Source organism: Pleurodeles waltl, chromosome 7 (genome assembly GCF_031143425.1).
Source record: "Pleurodeles waltl isolate 20211129_DDA chromosome 7, aPleWal1.hap1.20221129, whole genome shotgun sequence".
Classification (NCBI taxonomy): domain Eukaryota; kingdom Metazoa; phylum Chordata; class Amphibia; order Caudata; family Salamandridae; genus Pleurodeles; species Pleurodeles waltl.
The window spans coordinates 560688118-560715001 of record NC_090446.1 but is presented as its reverse complement, the minus strand read 5'-3'; the positions used below and the strand labels follow the sequence as shown (position 1 = coordinate 560715001).

Genomic DNA, 26884 nt, shown 5'->3' with positions numbered 1-26884 from the left:
GAAAGACTCACCCCTGACCCCAGAGCAATCTAAGGGTACAGACCCTGGATTGGAAGGCCAGGTTCAGGGTGTCCCCCCTGACCTGGAGAAAGGGGCTACTGCTAACAGTGCCCCTACCACGTTGTCTTCTGGGGGGCCACTCCTAGTTGGGTGGTTCAGGACCCCAGAAGAGAGGGCAGGGGGAGGGAAGCCTCACCCCTGGCCCTGGTTGGAGGATCAGTTGCAGGTTAACATCCCTGCACTGGTGGAAGAATTGCGCAGGACTGCTTCTACAAGCACCCTGACAATTTTTTACTCTGGAGGTGCCGCTCCTGGTGGGAGGGTACAGAGCCGCAGAGGGGAGGACCAGGGTCAGGTTATCTTCTCTGACCTGGTGGAAGGGAGAGTGGTCAAAGGGTGTCAGGCACCTGGGGCTACTGCCCCCCACTCTCCGCAGTCACAGTGCTTGGAGAGGCCTGAGGTCGGGCTCTCATCCCTGACAGTTGTCTGGGGCCACTGTGGTTTGCTGTCCTGGTGAACAGAGTTGCCCCTGGGGGGAGGGACGAGAGTCAAACCCCGGGGGTGGAGTGGGCAACACCACTGTGTTGGCCCTGGTGGTACTATCTGCCCATTGCAATACATCTGTGAGCAAAGTAAAGTTAGGTGCTGCACAGATGGTGTCTGTAGATGTGGAGAAGGGTTCCCCATGGGTTAGCTTAGTGGGCCCTGAGAGTATGGACAGAGGGATCCAACTGGAGTCAGGAAGGCATAGAACTGGAACATGCCCCTGCTGTTGTGGGCCTGGGTCCTTGTTCTATCGCCCCAATCAGGGAAGTACATCAAGGTATTGATTGTTCTCCCCTGGCTTTAGGCTGGTAGGGGGTCGTGTTGGACTTTTGCTTATGCAGGGTCATCCCCAGTCTTTTTGCCTCCTGACTATTTTTTTCTGACCTGTTGCTGTTGGCTTTTCAACTATGAGCACTTTACCACTGCTAACCAGTGCTAAAGTGCATATGCTCTCCGTGTAAATTGTATATAATTGGTTTATCCATGATTGGTATATTTTATTTACTAGTAAGTCCCTAGTAAGGTGCACTAGAGGTGCCAGGGCCTGTAAATCAAATGCTACTAGTGGGCCTGCAGCACTGGTTGTGCCACCCACATAAGTAGCTTTGTAATCATGTCTCAGACCTGCCACTGCAGTGTCTGTGTGTGTATTTTTACACTGTAAATTCGACTTGGCAAGTGTACCCACTTGCCAGGCCTAAACCTTCCCTTTTCTTACATGTAAGGCACCCCTAAGGTAGGCCCTAGGTAGCCCCAAAGGCAGGGTGGAGTGTATGGATAAGGTAGGACATATAGTAATGTGGTTTATATGTCCTGACAGTGAAATATTGCCAACTTCGTTTTTCACTGTTGCAAGGCCTGTCTCTCTCATAGGATAACATGGGGGCTACCTTTGAATATGATTAAAGTGTAGATTCCCCTAGAGAGTAGATGGACATGTGGAGTTTGGGGTCCCTGAACTCACAATTTAAAAATACATCTTTTAGTAGAGTTGATTTTGAGATTGTGCGTTTGAAAATGCCACTTTTATAAAGTGAGCATTTTCTTGCTTAAACCATTCTGTGACTCTGCCGTGTTTGTGGATTCCCTGTCTGGGTCAGTTTGACAGTTGGGTTGCTTTTCACCTCACACCAGACAGTGACACAAAGGGGGCTGGGGTGTAACCTGCATTTCCTGATTAGCCATCTCTGCTAGGAGGGAGGGGTGGAGTGGTCACTCTCATCTGAAAGGACTGTGCCTGCCTCTGACAATGCCGGCTCCAACCCCCTGCTGTGTGTCTGATGCCTTGCCTGGGCAAGGCAGGATTTCACAAGTAGGTGTGAGTCCCCTTTGAAGAAAGGTGACTTCAAAGACTAAAATGGGTATAAGAAGGGCACCCAAATCAACAGACTTGAGAAACACTTCTGGAACCAAGAGGAACCTCTGCCTGGAGAGGAGCTGATAGCTGAGGAAGAAGTGCTGCCCTGCCTGTGACTGTGCTTTGTGGAGCTTTCCTGCAGTGCTGCTTCTGCCAGAGTAAGAGGGCAAAGACTGGACTTTGTGTGCCTTCCATCTTGTGAAGAAATCTCCAAGGGCTTGAGTTAGAGCTTGCCTCCTGTTGTTTGAAGTCTCAGGGACAGCAAAGACTTCTCTCTGCCAGCACCTGGAGTCTCTGGAGAGACTCCTGCTCTGACAAGTGGTGCCCTATCCAGTCCCTGGGCCCTTGAAAGGAAAGCTGGTGGAAATCCAAGGAAAATCGACTTCGGATGACTCCGGACCGACGCCGCTGCTGAATCCGGTGACGCCGCCTGCACCCAACGCCGTGACCTTCGCTGGAACGCAACGCTCTTCGCAGGCCCGATGCCGCTGCAGCCCCGCTGAAGTCCGCGACTCCGTGGAAGTCACCGCACCACGTCGTGACCGACGCCGCTCAAAGTGCACGGATTCAACGTTTCGCACGGACGGCGCGACTCCCGACTTCGCGCATCGGCTTGTTTTCACTCTTCACCAAAGGTACTGTACTTGGGGGTCTACACGACTCCGTGTCCGGCGCCGCTGGTGTCAGCTTGTTGGGAACGACTCCGTCACGACGCCGTGTTAACATCTCATCGAAGCATTTTTGTTTCTAAGTGCTATTTTTGAGTTTAATCTTTAAAAATTCATAACTTGACTTGTGTATGTTGGATTTTTGTCGTTTTGGTCTTGTTTTGTTTAGATAAATATTTCCTATTTTTCTAAACTGGTGTTGTGTCATTTTGTAGTGTTTTCATTAAGTTACTGTGTGTGTTGGTACAAATACTTTACACCTAGCACTCTGAAGTTAAGCCTACTGCTCTGCCAAGCTACCAAGAGGGTAAGCAGGGGTTAGCTGAGGGTGATTCTCTTTTACCCAGACTAGAGTGAGGGTCCTTGCTTGAACAGGGGGTAACCTGACTGTCAACCAAAGACCCCATTTCTAACAATGAGGTTTGTAGTTTTGTGAGGCTAAAAGCCAAGGTTATTGTTTTATACCAGACCTGTTCTATTAAGCGGCTTTTTATCCCTTATGACGAGCGTCTGTGGTTTGTTCCCCTTTCCGCCCGATGGGGGCTTGGGGGAAGCAGAGGTTTAACCCGGTCTCCCCCCTGGCTTATCGGGCGGTTGGAACGGGCCACGGGGGATCGGGATAGCCATTGGTTAATTGGACTGGATGGGGTGGGTCTTTGGGGTGGGTATATAGTGGGCCCACTGCCCTCCCTTTATTTAGTTGTTTTGGTTTTGTTAGAGTTTGAGTTTTTTGTTGTAGGAAAAGTGTGTTTTTTATTGTTCTTTTTGGGGCAAAAAAGTTTTTGTTTTTGGATGGCTTAATTAGGCTATAATAGGACAGGTTTCATGATGTGTCGTGTTTTTTATTGTTCACTAGAGTATTTTGTTTAGTTTCATTCATGCCGCTGGTAGGCAGGTCTGGTGGGGCGGGGCGATTTACACAGAAAGGCTTTGGGGGGGAAGGGGATGATGCGAAAGATTTGAGGGCGGGAGGTTTTAGCAAGGGTCACAAGGAGGAAATGCAAGGGTAACTACAGAAGGTGGGCAGTAGGACAGAGGGGGAAGGGATTGTTCAAGGGTGATTTGGGGAGTGGAAAGTTTAGAGGGTGGGGTAGGGGTTAGGAGGGAAATATTGTATAGTGAGGTTTGTAGTTTTGTGAGGCTAAAAGCCAAGGTTATTGTTTTATACCAGACCTGTTCTATTAAGGCGGCCTTTTATCCCTTATGACCAGCGTCTGTGGTTTGTTCCCCTTTCCGCCTGATGGGGGCTTGGGGGGAGCCGAGGTTTAACCCGGTCTCCCCCCGGGCTTATCGGGCGGTTGGAACGGGCCACTGGGAATCGGGATAGCCATTGGGTAATTGGACAGGATGGGGTGGGTCTTTGGTGTGGGTATATAGTGGGTGGGCTGGGTGTGGGCGGCCTCTTTGGCCGTTGTTCACACCCAGGAGGCACTGTTTTTTGGGCCCGCCCTTCATTTAGTTGTTTTGTTAGAGTTTGAGTTTTTTGTTGTAGGAAAAGTGTGGTTTTTATTGTTCTTTTTGGGGTAAAAAAGTTTTTGTTTTTGGATGGCTTAATTAGGCTATAATAGGACAGGTTTCATGATGTGTCATGTTTTTTATTGTTCACTAGAGTATTTTGTTTAGTTTCATTCATGCCGCTGGTAGGCAGGTCTGGTGGGGCGGGGGATTTACACAGAAAGGCTTTTGGGTGGGGAAGGGGATGATGCGAAAGATTTGAGGGCGGGGAGGTTTTAGCAAGGGTCACAAGGAGGAAAGGCAAGGGTAACTACAGAAGGTGGGCAGCAGGACAGATGGGGAAGAGATTGTTCAAGAGCGATTGGGGAGTGGAAAGTTTAGAGGGTGGGGGAGGGGTTAGGAGGGAAATATTGTATAGTGAGGTTTGTAGTTTTGTGAGGCTAAAAGCCAAGGTTATTGTTTTATACCAGACCTGTTCTATTAAAGCGGCCTTTTATCCCTTATGACCAGCGTCTGTGGTTTGTTCCCCTTTCCGCTGGATAACAGTTTGCTCCATTCAAGAAAAGTCTGCATTAAATTTCAACTCTAGGTTGTAATCGCCGTTTTAATATGGCCGGCAAGATTGCTACTCGTGCCTGCATGCTTTGACACACGAGTTCGTGGTCCTGCAGGTTCCTGTGCGGATTACACCACTGGCGAACCGGAAGATATGTCGGCCATTTTACTGTGAGTGAGCGAGCACTCTAGGTACGAGCATCGTATTGCTCGAGCTTTACATTTGCCTGGCCTACGGCCGTACCTCGCCGGAAGATTCTCCTCGAAAATGAATCCCACCAACCCGTGCACTCAATGAACCGCGGCGCGCCAACAGAAAGGGTCTGTTGTGCCAATCCATCGCGTAGCCCCGCCTTCCTTTTTGCATAATAAACACCACTCTTCCGATCTTGGAATATTCACGCCTGTTAGAGAAAAAGTTGCATCTGTTCCTCTCCCTGTTGTATTTACGCCAACATCTTCCAACCCGTTGCAAAAATATGCCGCCTAAAGGTCGAGGAGGGAAGAGCATTCCAACTCCCGCGGATGATAGATCCGAGAAGACGAGGGGTGAGTGACGACAACTGAAAACTGTTGCGAGACCCGCACGAATAAGTTATTATGGGTGGTGTGTCGAATGTGTTTGTTGATGATCTATTGCCAGCTAGTTATGGCTCAGTACCTTGAGCAGGCAATGAAAATAATACTTTGTCGCGCATTTCTTTAAGTTAAAAAGGTCCGCGCGCGCAGGAACTCAGAGTGTATTTTGTATAGTATAGAACACGGATACTCACTTAAATGGTCCATCGTAGCCTAAAAGAATGGTTTGTGTCGTAACCGGGAGTCGCATTGATAGACATTATGCGAGCAAAGAAAGCGTCGTATTGTATTCTGAGTGTCAAATCATAAGCTTCCCATGCCATTTGTCTCAATTCCCATATGTGGTGCAAGTAGAGGTGGGCGAATTGCTGAGGGCTTTAACCTTGTGCCTCGCTCTCAGCTTGATGTTCTCTTGCATAATCGAGCCCAAAACGAACCGAGTCTTGATGTAGCGTGTGTCTGCTACTCACCTTCTACCCTCATGCATTCAGAATTAAACACCGCTTTAACTGTCTATGTAAGGCATGGAAGAGATAGCCATCTAATAGCTGAACTCAGTGTGTACCCAGAAAATCTAGAAATGCTGGCTTTGCCACGTTATCGAATCGTGTGATCACAAGCAATTGTTTTATTCCACTTTTCCTCCTTTCTCTTTCTTATGACATATGAGAGAATCTTGAAATACGCGAGTTCTGGATGTGCACCGTAGAAAACCTCTTGTGTTTGATTGGAATAACTATAATGTTGTTAAATGTATATAATGAACATAAGACGCCCAGCGGGTGTGCATGACAACTGTATTGCTTCCTGCTTCACTAACGGCATGATTGTCAGGATGGGGGAAGTCGTGAATGTTTCTGAGTTCATGTTTGAGAACTATAAATTGTGACAAATGCCCATAAATGCTATGATATATTTCTGAAATCAAACTTTCTGAATTTTGAAGAGAAGTTTGTCATAATTTTAAATATTTTCAGCAAGATGTTTTTAGAAATAAAGGTGTTCCTAAAGATAAATGGTGGAGGATATCTTTGCTGCTTTTCCTTTTTGCTCATTTAATGCTTGCCTGTTTTAACATCTCTCTGAATGTTTATAGATCAGTCTTATTTTATTGCATTTTTAAAACGACAAAGAACACAGCTGTATGCCTACGACCTTGCAGGCCAACAGCCTCAGTAGCATTTAAGTAGTATGTAACACAGCTATGTTGCCACAACCCGGGGGCCGGCAGCGGAATTAGCTGCACTGGATGCTGCAAAAAGAGATTAGAAACAGTATAATAACACAAACAACAAGCATTTGCAATGCAACGGGTCTCGCATTTCTCTGAGTTAGAGCTATTAGCAGTTATAAACTCCCAACCAGACTTTTCTTGCCTCATTAAATGGAAAAAAAGAGCTTGATCGTGCTGCTACAGTTCACTCGTAGTGAAACCTATCGGCAAAAGTGCAATTAACTATGATACAGGGTCAGTGTCATGCAAAGCGCTCAACTTCTGCTCAGCAAGATCGCGCTGCGAAAAAAGAGAAAAAGTAGTCCACAAACCAGACGGAAAACAGCGAGCCTCGTATGTTTTCAGTACTTGGTCGCTGCGCCCAAGGAGGGGTAACAGAAAAGGCATGGCATATGCATGCCATCACCAAATGGAAGCAAGCAGATTTTAAAAGGCAAGTCCACAAGCGTGACATGCACGGGCTCTGAGCCCTTTTCTAACTACTACAGCGTCTCGCAAGTGATGACGCAGAAAAGAAGGTTCGACATATATTCATGTACACCGTGTAACCGACATATATATTGAAGTGTGATTTTAAGTAAAAGAAATAATGTACGAGGGAAATTGTGCCCTCGGGGTAGTTCGCCATCATTATAAACGAGCTTTATTAATCATGAAGTATTAAAAATGTACTAATCCGTCATAATCGCAAATGTATGCCATGATTTCTTGTTTGAAAACTGTTTTTGCTTAGCTTAAATTTAGTACAGGCTTTGGCCTAGTTGCTTGGTTTCAAATTCTAACTGCGTGATTTTTTTTCCTGAACTAATGAAACATATATTCTTGCTTGAAGTTGTATTTTTTCCAGTAGAAACTGGCTGGTACACTTATCTCCAAGGTTTCGTGCTAGGCCGGTTACATCCCCTTTGATACAAGGTCAGTCTCTGCAGGTGTGGACAATGAAGGTACAGATAGTAAAATAATTGGCAAACCATGATACAATTTGTGTTCCAAGGCGCCAAGGACAGTGTATGCATAAATGGGCGCTAGTAAAAGACAATTTTTGATTGGACAATTTGAAGCCAACCTATGAACCCTCCAATGGAAGACCCTACAGAATTTGGAATGTTTCTTACTTAAACCCACCGGACAAAGAGAAGTCAGCCATTTTTCTCGATGCCAGTTTGAAGCCTGATGCCAGACTCCATTTTGGACGACACCTGATGCCCTTTTTCTCTATCTGAGAGAAAGAGACTTTGAGAATTCTCACCCTAGAGACTTTAACTTTGATTTGCCCCCATCTTGCCCATGCAGTAACTTTGCCCCATTCTCCTTGCCGCTGCAAGGAAACTTGCCCTTAACTTTGCCCCATTGAAATTTGTCCCATGCTGAGCAACCGGTACCTGAAGGACGAAGACTTTTCTTGAATGCTGATTGTATTTGGTAAATATGAAAGGATAAATGTATTATGCATTGTGTTTTTCCTTTTAGGTACCAACTGCTATTTTGATAGGATCCTAGCTAGAAGTTTTCCAAATTTGTGTTGACTAAATTCGTTTTGCATGAAGTCCCACATGCCAATGCTAATTAGAGGTTAGTCGAGGTATTCATTCAATGTACCATGAAGAATTGAAATCTTGTTATGCTGACCGAATGTACGCAATTAGTCAAATACAGTTAGTCACATTGGTGATTTGCATTGCTATAACAGAGTGTATCATTATTCAGATTTTGCGTAGATTGCGTTTCTTCCGCCGTTATGGACAGCTAGTAATGTTCATATACATATATCAATTGGTTTTGAGACACATATATATCATGCTAGCTTTGTTAATATAGGGAAATAAAATTCACTAACTTTTAATAAACTGGTGTGGTTATTCATGACTGAAAGGTCATGGTGCGCCGAAATACCAACTGTTATTGATTTCTGATGTGTTGTAGTGATTTATTAATTGAGTACTGATTAACGATTACGACAGTTATTGACTATCGATTTGAGTGACTCGACTATTGAGGATGAGGAGAGCCCGACTCGGTTAAAAGATTCACCGACCTCCAACGTGTCCAGGTACAGGTAATTTATAAGGGCTGGACGCGTTATCAGTAGATGGTAGCAGAGATTGATGGTTTAGCCCTTTGGGACCTCATCCGAACAATAGAGAGTCAGGTTAGAATTTTCTTTGTTAAAACAAGTTGGAGAGATGATGATGCCCTAAGTCCCCGATGACTTTCCCGGGATCTCGGAGCTTGCGAATGAGGAACATGGAGGTATGAGAATGGTCTCAGCATTTCTAGTGACAGTATGAGTGAAGTTAGGGTTTCGCGCTTGCACAGCTTATCGCCGCAGATTAATTGAGAAGTTTGTGAGGATTTAAGGGGTTAAACAATATTAGAGGAGTGTTCCTCCAAAGGTGTGAGAGTAGGGAAGTCGTCGAACTTCACGTGTGTGTAGCGCTTTGAGCAGAAAAAATTGTCCACGTGGTTGTTGATGTTGAGACGGGCCCTGCGAGGTCAAGAGACTCCGGAGTATGTTGAAAAGTGTATGTGACACTTGTTTGATGTTGTGATCTGGTCGGTTTAATAGGTTGATCGGGCGTGGTCAACAAGTTGGTATGAATGTTGCAGAGTGAAAGAAAACTTCGACTTTGAGATTTGACGAATTCTAAAGTGCACTAGAATAGTTCATTGATCAGTTGAGAGTAAAGTTTGCGGGTCAAATTTTGCTTGCGAAAGTGGGAAACCGAGAAAGATGGAATAACTGCAGAGGCTAGTGAAAAAATCCCTAAGGTTTCTGAAGCGATTGTATTACCTTTCCTGTAGTAAACCGACAGATCTGTTTTATTCTTTTGGTTAAGTGCTCGCGTTATATTGCAGAAATTAGTTTATGAGTGAAGCCGAATGAAAAGAGGAAAAGCCGCGGGACTTTGACAGCCGCAGTGTGTGAGTGTGACGTCACTAGGAGCCGCGCTGGGATAGGTCGGTTGGCGAGAAGGGTCGCGCACGGATTGGACGCAGTCCGTGAAGCGCAATTGGAAGGGGAAAGGCAAGCGAAGAGTATTCCGGGAATTAAAGTCACTTATTGATTACATATTTTAGAAAAACAAAAGACGGAAAGATGAAATTTTTCAAAGCATTTAAGAGTGCCATGAGGGGAGATGTTTATATTACAGCGAATGTAGGAGAAGAAACACCGCCTGAGGGTACACCAGCTTACATCGTCATTGAAGAGAAGGGTGTAGCGCCATGTCTTTGGCTAAAACAATGGTGCAAATTAACAGAAAAACATGGAAGTGTAGCGTTCCCTATCCATGGGTCGGTTAACCTAAGGGTTTTAGAAAACCTGAGATTTGCGCTATACGACATGAAAGTACCTCCAAAGCCGGCACAGTTTGAGGCATTAGCAATTTGGGAGCTAATAGCTAGAAACCAACAACAAAAGAAATTTGAGACAAGAATAAGAAAAGTAGAAAAGACACTAGCGGATGCTAGATGGGACAGTACACAAAAGGTTTGGAGATCAGACGTATTACAGGGAATTAAATTGTTCCCAGCGATTACAGAGGAAGCGGAGACGGAAGGAAGGAAAGCCACCTGTAAGACAAACAGGAGTCAGTCAAGGGAGGGAGAGAGCAATAGGAACTCGAAAAGGGGAGACGAGTCAGATGATGAGGAGTTGATTATACAATTGCTGAATGATCGCCCACCACCATATGTGGAAAGCGAAAAAGGCTCGAGCATTAGTACTGCCCCTCCAGAGCCAATACAGGGTAATGTAACACCAAATTTGAGGGTATCTCAGAGACCGAGCAGCTCTGACATGCCTTTCTCACCACGAATACCACGGATTCAGAGAATGTACCCAGATGTGCCAACATTGAAACCTGCTGATAACTATCAACCACAGGTTCAAAGGCACTATTGCGATGAGCATAATGTGGGAATGACTTCCGATTCAATGGCGCAGGGAGGACAAAACTATCAGAGACCGACATTGATTCAAGCTGAATCAACACAGTTCTCGATGCCCCAAAAGCAGACACCAGAAGTGCGAGTGGTAGAAAGCCAGTTAGGTATGCCAGCAATGATGAAACACAATGTGGGGATTAACATGCCACAGAATTCGGGGAACAGACAGAACCCAGACGCAATATCTCTACCTATCACCGTAGGTCCACCAGTACCACTGTACATACAAGCAAATTCAAGCACCAGCGACCAAGGGTTAATGATACAAAATGGGACAGGGAAAAGATGCATAGAAATCACTCCAGAGACAACTCCGATAGCGGCACTGCCAAATGGATCTGGGTCCTTGTCGGAATTTAGTCCAATTCCAATTTGCGCTCCGTCAACCGTGGTAAGGTCACATCCACCACTATTAGTACCGTTAACCTCACAGACTGAAGCATTACAGAAACCGTCGATGGCAGTTGATGTAACTGCTACATTGATGGGACTGAATGCGCAACAGTTGACACAATGGTTCAACAGCCTGAACTCCTCACAGAGTACATCAAGCGGGAAGGGAGAAGAATACCTGAACAAAATAAGGTTGGGTATGGAGGCAGATGAACTGATAGAAGGGACAATGGGTTTGAACAGATTAGAATCATACACAGAGGAAGAACTAAGATACATGTGCCCTAGGATTACAAGAGAAGTGAGCAACATACATAAGATATTACAAGAAATTGCAGACAGAATTTGGGATCGATACAGGTAAGACCAAACATCTAAGCAGAAGCTACAGGTTAGACTTTGAGACAAAAGATTTTGAGCACATGAGATCCGCAGGGATGAAAACACACCTTAAAGAGATACTGCAGAGTGCACAGGTTTGGAGATGTTTAGACAAGTGGGAAAGCAGGTGGGTCAAGAAAAAGGATAAAAAGAAGGAAAACACTTCAGAACGAAGTGAGAAAAAACAACAGAATGACGATCTGATAACCATGTTACCAATGAGAGAGACAGCAGGGGGAAAACTTGTGCATGTACCATGGCACAGGTGCGATATTCAATCCTTTACGGATGACTTTCCCAAATTGAGAGAGAAGCCGATTGAGTGGTATCAACAAACGGATAGATTTGTGAAGCTCGCGAAGTGTCTCTGGGAAGACCTGAATACCTTATTTGAAATTGTGGTTCCGGCTGATTTGTGGGAAGATTGTAAAAGGGCTGTAGGTTGGCCGACGAGTGAACCAGAGAGAGATAGGGACACAGGTGCGCCATCACCTATGGTAATGAGTTTGTACCACAAGGTGATCGAGCACTTGAAAACCAAGGTTGCGTCGAAAAATGTGGATTGGCAGGACCGCTCAAGAGGTTAAAGAATCTATACACGCGTATTATGAGAGGTTGTTGAAAGCGTTTAAAAATTACAGTGGCACGGAAACGATTGAACCAAAAGACATGCTCCATTTTGTGTTCAGGTTTGTGGAAGGGCTGAGACCCGAAATTAGCCAGATGATTAAATCGCATTTGATTTGTTGGCAGTCAAAGTCGATCGATGAAGTGTTGAATTATGCAAAATACTGCAGTGATGAGATTGAGACAAAGCAGAAAAGATTGAAGGAAAAGGTGATGGTGATGCAGCTCAGAGCAGCTCAAACAGGTTTACAAGGTTTGCAAGGGTTTCAACAACAGATGCCGCAGCAGCAGCAACAGGGAAATGTTATGTTTCAGCCGCAGATGAGAGGCAGAGGTCGAGGAGGTTTTGTGAATAATGGTCCTGATTTGAATACCGTTATGATTCCAAATGGTATACAGGCAATGAAGAAGGTGATGCCATGTCGCACGTGCGGAATTGTCGGGCATTGGAAACGGGAGTGCCCAATGATGGTGCAGGAAGGTGTAGGTCAGCAAAACAATGATGTCAATGCATTTCAGACTATGAGAGGACCGAAACTGAGAGGTCCGAACCCAAATTTTCAAAACAATGTGAACCAGATGCAGGGTCTACAACCCATGCAACCGCAACAGGTGCAAATGCCTCGTGTGCAAATGACACAATTGCAGCCAATGCAACAGCAGTTTCCTATGGTACCTAATCAGCAAATGCAAATACCCTTAGCACCAATGAATCAGCAGCAAGCAATGCTTCCTCAACAGGTCACGGGTCAGGGAATGAGTCAAAATGACACAGTACATCAATTCCCACTACACAGCGAGAATGGAATAAATGATGCATGGGAGAGTGAAAGTTCAGATGAGGAGGGAAATTGTGTGCTTGCAGCATCCTTGGAAGTTGATCAAAAGGGCCCGTATGTGGAGGGAAGAGTTATGGGCCATCGCGTTTCATTCTTGGTTGACACAGGAGCGACACGTTCCACTGTTAGGAGCATTGAAGTACCAAATTTGCCACTTTCAGGGAGAACAGTTCAAGTAGTGGGAGTGGCAAATAGGTACTTGACGAACCCAATCACAGACCCAGTACAAGTCAGAATTGGTAATTATCAAGGGTCACATAATTTTGTGGTATGTGACTCAAGCCCGATATCACTGTTAGGGAGAGACCTATTGTGCAAATTGGGATGTTCGATTATGTGTTCGAATGATGGAATTAGAATTCAGACGAGCAGTGATGGGGAAGAAGAGGACAGTGTAGAAGGGGATGAGATGGAAACTGTCGATGAAGAGTATCCTCTGATTACCCTTTTTCCGATGATCACTGAAGCAGATATTCCAGCTGAATTACGGGAAACAGTCGGAAAAGAAGTGTGGGATATGACGGGAAAAGAGGTGGGATTGGTGAAAGGAGTGGAACCAGTGAAGGTGACTGTAAAACCCAATGTAACCTTTCCCCAGACCCCACAGTACCATATGGCACAAGACACCCTCATGAAAGTCGCCCAACTCATTGATGAGTTTGTAAAACAGGGAGTACTGAAAGAAGTGTTAAGCAGTCCATGTAATTCACCAATTATGGGACTAATAAAACCAAGTGGAAAGGTCCGAATTGTGCAGGACTTGAGGAAAATAAATGACATAATAATTAAATGCTGCCCTGTAGTGCCAAATCCAGCTGTGATAATGTTTCAAGTCCCTTGCGATGCCGAGTGGTTCTCAGTCATCGACTTGTCACAAGCATTCTTTTCAGTGCCTCTTCATGAGGACAGCCAATTTCTCTTTTGTTTCAAATTTTTAGACAGAGTCTACAGTTGGTGTCGAATTCCTCAAGGGTTTTCGGAGTCACCGTCAAATTTCAATCAGGTTCTAAAGAAAGACTTGGAAGCGTTAGAATTGCCATTCGAGTCAACCCTAGTACAGTACATTGACGACTTACTGATTGCATCCAAGACAGAAAGTGACTGTACAGCCGACACCATTGCTCTATTGAACCATTTGGGAAGGAACGGACACAAAGTGTCTCCTTCAAAATTACAGTTCTGTCAGAAGAAAGTGAAATATTTGGGTCACCAAATAGAAAAAGGGTCACGAAAAATTATGAAGGAAAGAATAACAAGTGTACTTCAAATGAGTCCCCCAAAGACGAGGAGGGAGGTGAGGAAGTTTTTGGGAATGGTGAGTTACTGTCGTCAATGGATTCCCAATTTCTCAACCCTAGCAAAACCTTTACTGAAACTGACCCAGAAGGATGCATTGGATGAAATTGAACTGAAAGGAGAAGAGATGGATGCTTTTATTGAATTGAAAGAATGCATGTGCAGGGCTCCAGCTTTAGGTATGCCTGACTACACAAAGCCTTTCACATTGTTTTGTCATGAACGTGATGCATGTTCCTTGTCTGTCTTGACCCAAGCCCATGGTGGCGTAAACAGACCAGTAGCGTATTTTTCAGCTACTTTGGATCCGGTCGCAGCAGCACTGCCAGGGTGCTTGCGCGCCGTAGCCGCAGTTGGTATCAGCCTCACTCAGAGTGAAGGAATAGTGATGGGACACCCTTTAACAGTCAAGGTCCCTCACTCAGTTGAGATACTTTTGACACGTTCCCGAACACAGCACATGACTGGTGCTAGACTCACAAGGTACGAAACAATAATTCTGGGATCACCTAATGTGCAGCTGAAAAGGTGCACTACGTTGAATCCAGCAACCTTGTTTCCCAGTGAAAATGCTGAAATTGAGAACACTGAAGACATCGAGCACGACTGTCTTCAGGTGACTGAATTTTGCACCAAACCAAGACCTGATATCAAAGATACCCGATTGGAAGAAAATGATCAAATTATTTTTGTTGATGGTTCATGTTTAAGAGATGCACTGGGTGTATTGAAAGCAGGATACGCTGTATGCACAGTAACAGGTGTTTTGGAAGCATCTTGGCTTCAAGGAGTTTACTCTGCACAGGTAGCAGAATTGGTAGCCCTTACTAGAGCTTGCCAACTTTCTGCATTGATGAAAGTTACCATTTACACTGACAGTCAGTACGGGTTTGGAATAGTGCATGATTTCGGACAATTGTGGTCACAGAGAGGTTTCATGACCTCTTCAGGGTCGCCAGTGAAAAATGGCGAAAGAATAAAAGAATTGTTACATGCCATCCAACTGCCAGGAGAAGTAGCAGTGGTAAAATGTAGTGCACACTCGAAGGGACAGGATTATGTTTCTCTGGGAAATGGATATGCGGATCAAGTCGCAAGGTTTTGCGCATTGAACTGTATATTGCTTAGGGATGAATGGAATTTGATAAGTGAACCAGAACTCGAACCAAGCGAAATATTTGCTCTAAAGGTGATAGATACGATGGACGAATTGAAATCCCTACAGAATGATGTTAGTGAGGACGAGAAACTTTCTTGGACCAAATCACAATGTGTAAAGAGACTAGATGAATTATGGGTTTCAAGTGAAGGGAAATTCGTTCTTCCAAATAGCCTTTTGACACAGATAGCCAGATTTTACCATGGACAAGCTCATCTTGGGAGGGATGCCATGATTAGGTTGTTCAAAACTGATTGGTTTAACCCTAAATTCCGTCAAGTTGCTGAAGCAGTTTGCCACCGTTGCGTCATTTGCCAACAGATGAACGCAGGGAAGGGAACAGTAGTAAATTTGAGCCACATTGGAAGAGCAGGGGGTCCATTCAGCAGGATGCAGATGGACTTCATTGAGATGCCTGTGCATGGAGGCTTGAAGTATGTGTTGGTGGTTGTGTGCATTTTTAGTCACTGGATTGAAGCATACCCTACACGCAGAAATTACAGTCTCACAGTTGCAAAATTACTCTTGAGAGAGTTAATACCACGTTTCGGATTCCCGATCTCTTTAGAATCAGATAGGGGAAGTCACTTCAATAATGAAGTAATAAAATTGCTTTGTGCAGCACTGAACATTGAACAAAAGCTGCATTGTAGCTACCGCCCTGAAGCATCAGGTCTAGTGGAGCAAATGAATGGCACATTGAAATCAAGAATGGCGAAAATATGTGCATCAACAAACTTGAAATGGCCTGACGCATTGCCTTTGGTACTAATGTCAATGAGAAACACCCCTGACAGAAAGACTGGACTGTCCCCACACGAGATTCTCATGGGCAGAGCTATGAGACTTCCAGCAGTTCCTGCAAATGCGCTTTTTAATATTACAGATGATATGGTGTTAGACTACTGCAAAGGCAGGGGTGTGGAATTTATTAAAATATCTACTTGTCCAGGGGACAGGTTGCTTCTCAAATCTACTTGTCCTGTAAAAAGATCTTCTTGTCCCTCTGGTGCCATATAGTGTGGCGACAAATTATGGCAGCAATCTCTTTATGTAAGAGCTCTGATAATAGCCTCTCTCATTATGCCAGGGCTACTACCATAGTAGGGCTTGAATACTTGCAGTTTCAATCCCTACTGTAGCAATTTCCTTATTTTGCCAGCTTTCTGCAGATCTTCATGCTGGGGCTGGAGTAAGCAGTAAGCAATAGTTCCAGGGCTGGAATGCCTTTGAGTTTGCAAACCTACTAACCTGCATGTTTTAAAGATTTTCACCAGCTTCTCTCTAATATTTTCCCATAATAAGAAAGGTTGGAAATTTACTCCTGACAATGGCAGAATTAGAACTTCTTCCAGGGTTGGGAAGAAAGTGGCTGGAGGGAAAATGAACTTGCAAATGCTCAATAGATTTTCACATGAGCAAATCTACACATGCGTATTTACCCATGCCAAAATACAGTTCACAAATATTGGGGTACGATTTCCTGGTATACTTCTCTTGAAAGCCACTAATTCAAAGACATATACCATGGGTGCACTTTTGTGACTTTCTTTAAGAATTTGGGGCCACATGTAGGTAGGTTCAGATTTGCGACTCGCAATTTGCGAGTCGCAAATCCGAATGTCGGATGTTGTCCCTGACACCATCTGCGATTCGCAAGGGGGTCGCAAATGCCCACCTCATGAATAATCATGAGGTGGGTTGCAATTTGCGACCCCCTTGCGAATGGTAGCCCTCACAGGGATGGTGGCCTGCTGGAGACAGCAGACCACCATGTCTGTGACTGCTTTTCAATAAAGCAGTTTTTTTTTTTTTTTGTAATGCAGCCCGTTTTCCTTAAAGGAAAACGAGATGCATTACAAAAACAAAAAATGAAACGTTTTAGTTTAATTTTTTCAGAGCAGGCAGTGGTCCACAGGACCACTGCTTGCTCTGAAAAAATGTTTACAGTGACATTCACAACGGGGAAGGGGTCCCATGGGGGACCCCTTCCCTTTTGCGAATGGGTTAGCACCCATTTGAAATGGGTGCAAACTGCGATTGGTTTGCACCCGCGGTCACAAAACAATCCTACATTGCACTGCGAGTTGCAATTAGAAAGGAAACACCCCTTCCTAACTGCGAGTCGCAAACCCATTTTGCGATTCGGTAACCAGGTTACCGAATCGCAAAACTGGGTTTGTGCATCGCGATGTACTTTTTGCACATCGCAAACAGCTAAATTCGCTGTTTGTGACATGCAAAAAGCTACCTACATGTGGGTCTTGGTCCCTAATTAGGTCTGGTGTTAACAAAGACATTTTGTTTTTATTAAACTTCTATTTCTCTCTCTATCGGCTGGCTTTACTGTGAGTGATCGCATTCTGCTTTTCCACAAGGAGCATATTGGCACACAAAGTAGTTTTGTTCAGTGTAAGGAACTACAGCGGCAATCAGTGACGTAACAAAACTGGAGGGTGCCCCTTTACAAAGAACATGGAGGATCCCCCTCTTCAGACTCACCCAGGGCAGGTGCTGTGCTGAAGGGGTCCCCTGGAGGGCGGCTGCGGGCCTTTGTTATGCCACTGGTGGCAACGTGTGCTTTTTAGAGTTCAAAAACTTTTGGGGGGGTTTTTGCTAGTGTTTGTTACAATGGTGAGGGCCTGGTAGCTCCCACAACAATAAAGTGTTACAAAAGCCATGTCAAAACAAGACACGCATTGATGAAACTAAAAGACTTATAAAAATATGTCGGATCAGTTTACTTTTTTCAGTGTTTGTTTATTTTCATGCTTCCCATAATCGTGTTGAAAATGGTTACACTGATTTTCCATTAGGAATATTTTTGGGAAATACTAGCATGCATCAACACATTTTACTAAATTACACTTCAAAGAAATAGCACCTAAAATTTCCTGGTAGCGAAACTTTTTCCCTACTTGCATTTTTTCTGAACATTTTATTTTAAAAGCAAAGACTCTTCTCTCTTGCTTACAAGCTTCTGCAGACATTTGCATTTAATCAGAGAGCATTCTGGGAGCATTATACTTAGCCTCATAGCCTAAACTTTTCAAACATGTGTGTACACGTTTTTTTTTTTGTACTGGAACCAACGTCAGTAGTGAAGTGGGACCTTAAAACATTTATTTACAGCACTCGCCCTAATAATGAAGGCTTTCAAATAATGAACTATAAATACAAGTTCGAACAGCATTATCTTTTGGAAACACATTACCTCAACTGCAGAGAGTTCCACTCTCTGTAAACTGGCAGCCAAAGGGTTTGAGCTGCAGAGGGTTGGGGCTACTTGTCCCAAGGACAAAGTAAACATGAAAACTTGTTGCCCTTGACCCCAAACAAGATGTCCCGGGCGTCGGGCGATAGGAATTCCACATCCCTGAAAGGTCTAGCTGATGTGGTTCGATCTTTCTCTCACCAGGTGGAGGCAACCACCTTGCCACCGATCCAAGGTCCAGGACACACCCTGAAAGCAGGTGACTGGGTCGTGATAAAGAAGCACGTGAGGAAGTCGTGTTTGGAACCCCGTTGGAAAGGACCTTTCCAAGTGATTTTGACGACTACCACCGCTGTGAAGTGTGCAGGAGTTCCCAACTGGATTCACGCCAGTCACACAAAGAGGGTGTTGTGTCCCACAGATGAGGAAGTTGAAGCGCTGAAACTGCCAGTACCTGATAACAGAGTGCCGAGCGCTGAGGCAGAGCAAAACAGAACTAGAAGCGAACAGGCAGAAATAGAGGAGGGAGAAATATTCTCTGAGGACGAAGCAACCGATTCACTTGGGGAAGACCAAGGAGGAGCCTCAGACAGCGACGAAGCAGCTGAAGGTAACAAAGAGCCTGAAGCAGCCGAAAGTGACAAAGAGCCTGAAGAAAGTAACGGTGACAAAGGGCTCGAAAGAGGTGAAGAAGCAGGAGAGCCTGATCAGAGGAGGGCTTTCCCAGAAGCAGACGATACAGAAAAAGAAAAGGAAAACCTGATTGACTCCCCAGAAGGAGGAGACAAGGCAGAACAGAACGAAACTGCTCAAACTTCTTCAGAAGAGATCGCAGGTCCATCAAGTGGACCTAGTGCAAAAAGAAGACCAAGCATATCACCAGTAAAACTAAGAACTAGAGAAACGTTGAACGACAGTGAAGGGCCAAGAGTGAAAGAGAAAAGAAAGGAAGTGTCTGTCGTAGTACTAACACCAAGTGAAGAAAAGGACTTGGCCAAAGAGGAAAGTACCAGTGAGAAAGAATCAAAGAGAGATGCAAAACTGAAAAGAAAAAGGATACTGAGCAGGAGGTATTCCGGTCCAGAGTGGGCATACGTAGCCAATAACGATTGGTCAGACGAATTCGTATCCCTCAGTCTTGAGAACGAAGAGGCAGAACTTCATTTTGGAAATAAAAACTTTATGGACTCTGTTGATTGAAACCATTGATCACCTGATTGATTTTTTAACCGGCTAAGACATTGCTAACTTGACATTGCTAACCTGATTGACTTTTCAACCGGCTAAGACATTGCTAACTTGATTGACTTTGAAACCGATTTTGAGACTAAGCTGCTAAAGAAACTGTGTGAACATTGAACTCGTTCAGCTTTGCAAGTACCTGCAACTTAGAAAAAAGAAAAAAAAAAAACGCTTTGATAAAGTGTCTTCAGCTTTCTGATTCTATACAGATAATGACTAGCTTCACTACACAGGGGCGTAAAATGAAGTATTGTAAATACATGTGTATAGGCTTACTGATCGCATGCGTACTAATAATTGTAGCAATAGTTCTTGGAATGCATGGTAAAAGCGAGAGTGAGACGAATGATGCTTCTACTTCTAAACCTATTATCGTTACTGAACTAACAGCTCTGAAGAGACTCGAGCAAGACGAGAGACACTTGCATGATAAGAAGGAACTTTCATCTAACGTTTTCTATCGCTTGCTGAGTGAGTATGTTGAGACCATGGATGCGAAAGATTGTTATGTGTGTACACAAATACCTACCTCAGTAGTGGAAGGGGTAACGTATCACAGCATGCCTCTTACGTATGGAATTACATGTAGTATAGTAGCTTCCAGATTTTATGCTCAAAGAGACATTCATTATTTCTATACTAATTACGATGTTACTTTTGCATATGTCCCCATAGTAGGGTACCTAAGTAAGATAGCTAGAGATTGGTCTGCCACATTAATGAGGGAATTTTTCGAACCAATGTCACCTTTCCACACAGCTCACGCACATAGGGAGAACCTTACATGCTTGCTTTCACCAGTAGAAATAGAATTTTTAGACCGCACTGACGACAGAAAGCACGAAATGAGGGAGAAATTAGAGAAGGAATTGCACGAAAGGACATCTGTAGATAATTATGCTTTTGCCGCAATAAAGACACAAGGGAAAATAGCTTTAGATACATTGCATGTGGGTAGGTTTTGTATACATAGATTTCCATCATATTATGACACAGTTTTTGTGGGAACGAGTGAATGTAAACACACATACGCATTTCAACAAAAGTGGACGTTCATGCTGAATGGACAAGACCCAGTTATTCCTGGAGTATATTATATTTGTGGACTCAACGCCTATTATCGTCTTCCTAAAGGATGGTATGGGAGGTGTTATTTGGGAATATTGTTCCCAAAGGTTTACCAACTAGATGACTTAAAGAAATTTCCAAGGCTGTCTGAATCACATCGTGTTCAGAAAAGGGAGACAGCTGCTGGTGTGGTAGGAGATATATTTGGAGCTATGATTCCTTCAGTAGGAGTCATATTGAATTCAATCAAAATACGAAAGTTGTCTACTATTGTGGATAACCTGTTAACAAAGTTTTCGGGAGCTATAATCCTGATGGATGCTGAACTCGCTGCAGAAAGAGCTATGACTCTTCAAAATCGGCTTGCCTTAGACATTCTTTTAGCAAAGGATGGCGGCGTTTGCAAAATGCTTGGCACGCGTCACTGTTGTACCTATATACCCGACAACAGTGGAAAAATTAGAACAATGCTTACAAATTTAACTAGAGAAAGTGTAGATTTAAAGGAATTGAAAGAACCCGGAGTTTGGAAGAAAATTGGAAAAGGATTTGCTTCTGTGGGAAATTGGCTCAGCAACGTTTGGAACGGATTGTTACTAAAAATAGTAAAGGGAATACTAATAATATTAATCTGTCTATTAGGTTCTTGGGGAACATGGAAAGCTTTCAAAATGTTAAAAGCAAGGAACAAAAGAAAAAGAGAAGAGAAAATAGAGAACAAAATGGTGGAAATGTATAGAGAGAAGTCAAAAGGGACTAAAAGAAAAAGGGAATTGACTGAAGTGCCAAATTACTATACAGAATTTTAATGGAATAAAATTTGTGGGTATATTTGATGTGATGACATAATTAGTCATCAGAGGAGGGATTGATGACGCAGAAAAGAAGGTTCGACATATATTCATGTACACCGTGTAACCGACATATATATTGAAGTGTGATTTTAAGTAAAAGAAATAATGTACGAGGGAAATTGTGCCCTCGGGGTAGTTCGCCATCATTATAAACGAGCTTTATTAATCATGAAGTATTAAAAATTTACTAATCCGTCATAATCGCAAATGTATGCCATGATTTCTTGTTTGAAAACTGTTTTTGCTTAGCTTAAATTTAGTACAGGCTTTGGCCTAGTTGCTTGGTTTCAAATTCTAACTGCGTGATTTTTTTTCCTGAACTAATGAAACATATATTCTTGCTTGAAGTTGTATTTTTTCCAGTAGAAACTGGCTGGTACACTTATCTCCAAGGTTTCGTGCTAGGCCGGTTACATCCCCTTTGATACAAGGTCAGTCTCTGCAGGTGCGAACAATGAAGGTACAGATAGTAAAATAATTGGCAAACCATGATACAATTTGTGTTCCAAGGCGCCAAGGACAGTGTATGCATAAATGGGCGCTAGTAAAAGACAATTTTTGATTGGACAATTTGAAGCCAACCTATGAACCCTCCAATGGAAGACCCTACAGAATTTGGAATGTTTCTTACTTAAACCCACCGGACAAAGAGAAGTCAGCCATTTTTCTCGATGCCAGTTTGAAGCCTGATGCCAGACTCCATTTTGGACGACACCCTGATGCCCTTTTTCTCTATCTGAGAGAAAGAGACTTTGAGAATTCTCACCCTAGAGACTTTAACTTTGATTTGCCCCCATCTTGCCCATGCAGTAACTTTGCCCCATTCTCCTTGCCGCTGCAAGGAAACTTGCCCTTAACTTTGCCCCATTGAAATTTGTCCCATGCTGAGCAACCGGTACCTGAAGGACGAAGACTTTTCTTGAATGCTGATTGTATTTGGTAAATATGAAAGGATAAATGTATTATGCATTGTGTTTTTCCTTTTAGGTACCAACTGCTATTTTGATAGGATCCTAGCTAGAAGTTTTCCAAATTTATGTTGACTAAATTCGTTTTGCATGAAGTCCCACATGCCAATGCTAATTAGAGGTTAGTTGAGGTATTCATTCAATGTACCATGAAGAATTGAAATCTTGTTATGCTGACCGAATGTACGCAATTAGTCAAATACAGTTAGTCACATTGGTAATTTGCATTGCTATAACAGAGTGTATCATTATTCAGATTTTGCGTAGATTGCGTTTCTTCCGCCGTTATGGACAGCTAGTAATGTTCATATACATATATCAATTGGTTTTGAGACACATATATATCGTGCTAGCTTTGTTAATATAGGGAAATAAAATTCACTAACTTTTAATAAACTGGTGTGGTTATTCATGACTGAAAGGTCATGGTGCGCCGAAATACCAACTGTTATTGATTTCTGATGTGTTGTAGTGATTTATTAATTGAGTACTGATTAACGATTACGACAGTTATTGACTATCGATTTGAGTGACTCGACTATTGAGGATGAGGAGAGCCCGACTCGGTTAAAAGATTCACCGACCTCCAACGTGTCCAGGTACAGGTAATTTATAAGGGCTGGACGCGTTATCACAAGCGAGACGCATGCGCTAGCGTAGGCTCGACCCTAAAAACTGGTCTTCTTTACTTCATTGTCCACATTCTGGCTTGCCCCTACCGTCTACTCCCCCACGTGCTATTCTGAGGAGCTGTGAGCTCCTTTTGATCGCCTAATGACGAGAGGAGTGGTTTTGTGCAGGAAGTACCATTTTATCTCACTAGCCTGGTAGATGTAAGACTTTTAAGTATGTGGGGCATCTAATTTCATTAAACTCGGCAGACAGAATTTAATGAAGGATGCCCATAGGGTAGCAAAGTCTGCATCCCTTTGCTCTGCCACGAGTGATGGCTTCTCCATCCCTAGTAGGTGCCAGAGTTTATGAAGCCAAGATGTATGGCTGGGAATTCTGTCAGTGCCCCAAAGTGAAAAGATGGTTTGATGGGCTGCATTGATGGCTAGGGCCATCTGTCTTCCTCTCATGGAGCGTAAAGGGAATGTTATTGAGTTAGAAAGGCAGAGCAAGGTATATGTTGGTAGTCTAGGTATCTCTGTTCTGAATGCTTTGTTTATCTAATTTAAAATGCCCTCCCAATATCGGTGCAACTTGGGGCAGTGCCAGAGCAGGTGTACTAGTGCCCCTGTGTTACCGCACCCTCTCCAGCAGATATCTGGTTTGGAGCGGTCCCAGGAGTGTATCCGCTCTGGGGTATGAATCCAATACGAGCCAATTTTATAAGCTGTCTCCATACCCGCTGCGGTGTGTGCAGTGTGGTGAGACCTGTAGTGAATGTCAACCCATTCAATGTCTGATAGCACTCTTCTCAGCTCCACCTCCCATCTTCACTGCCCTGGGGTTTTGGGCACTTGTGCCCTGGTGGTTAGGTGTGTGTAAATTTCAGAGAACAATCGTTTGTCATCCTGCTTAAGTGTCACCCATTTTTCAAATGGCGTAAGGGGTCTTGTGGCGTGGGAGCGGACCAAAGGCTGAAGAACCCAGTGCCTAACCTGGAGGTATGTCATCCTGTCAGCCTCCATTAGCCTGTAGTCATCCTTCAAGCAGTCAAAGGGGAAAATGCCTTCTGTGTCTAATATGCTACCTATTCTCTTGCATCCTCCGTCATGCCATCTGCAAAAGCAGTCCGGGTTCGTGCCACGGGTGAAATCAGGGTTGGCACATATTGGCGCCATAGGTGGTGAAAAGATGCCACACCGGCTTTAGTAGCGACTGTGTCCCAAACCTGTAACAATGTGCTAGTGATGGGGGAAGAGTAGAGTCCCTTAGCCCTGTGTTTGCGTGGGAGCCAAGGTTCTTTCCATATGTGGGACCCCGCAACTGCTTGGTCCATAAAACACCAATGTTTTTCAGTGTATGGGTGGCTCCATTCTATAATAAAGCACAGTTGGGCAGCCTGAAAATATCTTACGAGGCATGGAACTGCCAGTCCTCCCTTTCTTTTAGGGAGAAAGAGGATTTGTCTTGATAGGTGCAGGGTCCTCCTGCCCCATATGAATTTGAGGAGTGCAGACTGCAATGTTTTAAGTGTCTTGGCCAGAGGGGGAAGAGGAATCGTTTGAAAAAGGTGTAAAATACAAGGTAGGAATGTCATTTTGATTGCTGCTACCCGGCTGAGCCACAATAGTTCAGGTTTGCTCCATGCCTCAAGATCTGCCAGCAAGAGTTTAGAAAGGGCAGCGTAGTTTCTTTGATTAGTGCGTAAAGAGGTGCCAGCTATTTTGGTGTCTAAGTATGGGATATGAGAGGAGGACCACATGTAGGGAAATTGGGAGTGCAGCTCTGCTTTGTGGGCAGGGGGGACCGAGAGATTCAGGATTTGAGATTTTTGCATATTCACACGAGGTCCTGAGATAAACCCGAACTCCTGTAGAGAAGCAGTCAGGGCTGGTAGTGAGATCACCGGGTCTAACAAGGCCAGTCTCACGTTGTCCGTGTATAGACTAATAAAATGATTGTTGCCCCAGAATTTGATACCAGTTATGTTTGGATTCATATATATGTGTTGGGCCCAGGGTTCCATATAGAGGGCGAAAAGGAGTGAGGAGAGCAGGCATCCCTGCCTCGTCCCTCGCCCAGCAGGGAAAGGCTGTGCGGACATGCTGTTCACCTGGGCAGAGGCTGTGGGCTCCTGGTAGATGCTTTTTATCCAACACATTAGCTTAGGGCCAAAGCGAGCTAGCACTTCAAAAAGGTAAGGCCAGTGAACCCTATTGAAGGTTTTCTCTGCGTCAATGGACAACAGCACTCCCTCCCGCTTCGATCTGTGTGTCTTATCCATAAGATGTAGGAGGCGTTTCGTATTGTCCCCACACTGTTGGATAAAGCCTGCTTGATCTGGGTCCACCTGCCTGGGCATGAGATGGTTAAGGCGGTACGCTAGGATGCCTGTAAACAACTTGGTGTCTATGTTGAGGAGAGAGATGGGCCGATAGGACCCTAACTCCTCAGGGTCTCTCCCCTGCTTCAGGATCACAGTTATAGTTGCATCAAGCCTTCTATCAGTAAGAGTAAGTCTCAGTGAACGAGTTAAATAGTCTTGTGAGGAGCGGTGCTAGCTCTTGGCAATGGCTTTTATAGAAGAGTGGTGTGAAACCGCCTGGGCCCAGTGACTTCCTGAGTTTCAGTCTGGAAATAGCCGAGACCTCCTCATCCACCTGAATTGGTTTGTCAAGGGAGTCAGGGGCGGCCTGAGGTAGAGGTGTGACGGCACACCTATCTCTAAGTAAGAGGAGGGGTCAGTGGTTATAGTTGTGTCAGTCGTGTAGAGAGTCGAGTAGAATTCACGAAATGTGTCCACGATTTGGGGACCCCTTCATGTCTCTTCTGTAAGGGGGAATCTCACTAATTTGATATTGGCAGCTTGGGGACGTGCCCGCAGTTTATGTGCTAACAACCTCCCACATCAGTTGCCCCTTACATAATATTTATGCTTTAGTCTTACAATGGCATTTTCCTCTCGGTCCAGATCTAGGCGCTTCAGTTGGAGACTGGCCTTTTGTAATTCTCTCCAAACTCTGGGTGCCCCCGTATTTTTTGTGGATTAGTTCCCATACTGCCACTTTCTGCTCTAGCTGTACCCGCAGCTCTCTTCGAATTCTATTCTTGGTGGCAGAGAGAGATATCACCTCTCCCCAGACCACTGATTTGAGAGAGTTCCAAATGGATGGGAGGGATGAGAGCTCATTATTAGTGATGTTAAGGTAGTCTTTAATGGACCGTCGGATGCCCTCCACTGAACTCTGTGACTGGAGTATGGAATCCCGAAATCGCTAACTGGGAGAGTGGAAGCAAGTTAGATCAGATTGGACTATTCTAGAGGGCTTGGCATGATATGATAGGGAAGTGGGTTCAATCGTGGTGTCTCTGATACTCTGAGCGGGATTCCTCCTCGGTGGAGGATGTGGAAACGGGTCGTTCGTGGCGTCCGGGAGCCTCTCTCCCGGAAGCCCAGGATCTGGGGGAGTGGGATTCCAACATGTTTGAGCCGGAGGGCATATACCAACCCCGCTCCTCTGAGTGGCACCCGGACCCTAAGGTGGCGGACTACGTGGCAGGTAAACTTGGCCAGCCTTTAGATAAGGACGTGCGAGCGCGGCTCAGGGCCGAATGCCCCCGCCCCACTCTCCCGGATAGAGTGGCTGCCACCCCTGAGTTGGACCCGAAACTTTGCACTTTCTTCGGGAAGTATGTTAAGGATCCAAAAAAGGGGATCGATAGGTCTTGGCGAGCATGCCAGGATAAGCTCCTGGATGTGGTTGGACCCCTCACACAAATTATCCAATTGGCCGAACTGGCCAAATTGTCAGGTACACCGCTTCAGACTGAAGTCGTTGCGGGTTGGGCCCAGAGGGCTTTATGCCTTCTGGGGAATGCCAACTGCGCT

The 26884-nt window shown here is 44.6% G+C and overlaps 1 protein-coding gene across 1 annotated transcript in view; it reads left to right on the top strand.

Annotated features, from left to right (window-relative positions):
- Positions 1 to 4743: 4743 nt before the first annotated feature.
- Positions 4744 to 26884, top strand: part of PARP2 (poly(ADP-ribose) polymerase 2) — a 283463-nt gene continuing 261322 nt past the window's right edge. Inside the window, exon 1 of the mRNA XM_069244318.1 lies at positions 4744 to 5130. Coding sequence (XP_069100419.1) covers positions 5061 to 5130 — 70 coding nt within the window. The 5' untranslated portion in view covers positions 4744 to 5060. The remainder of the gene's footprint in view (positions 5131 to 26884) is intronic.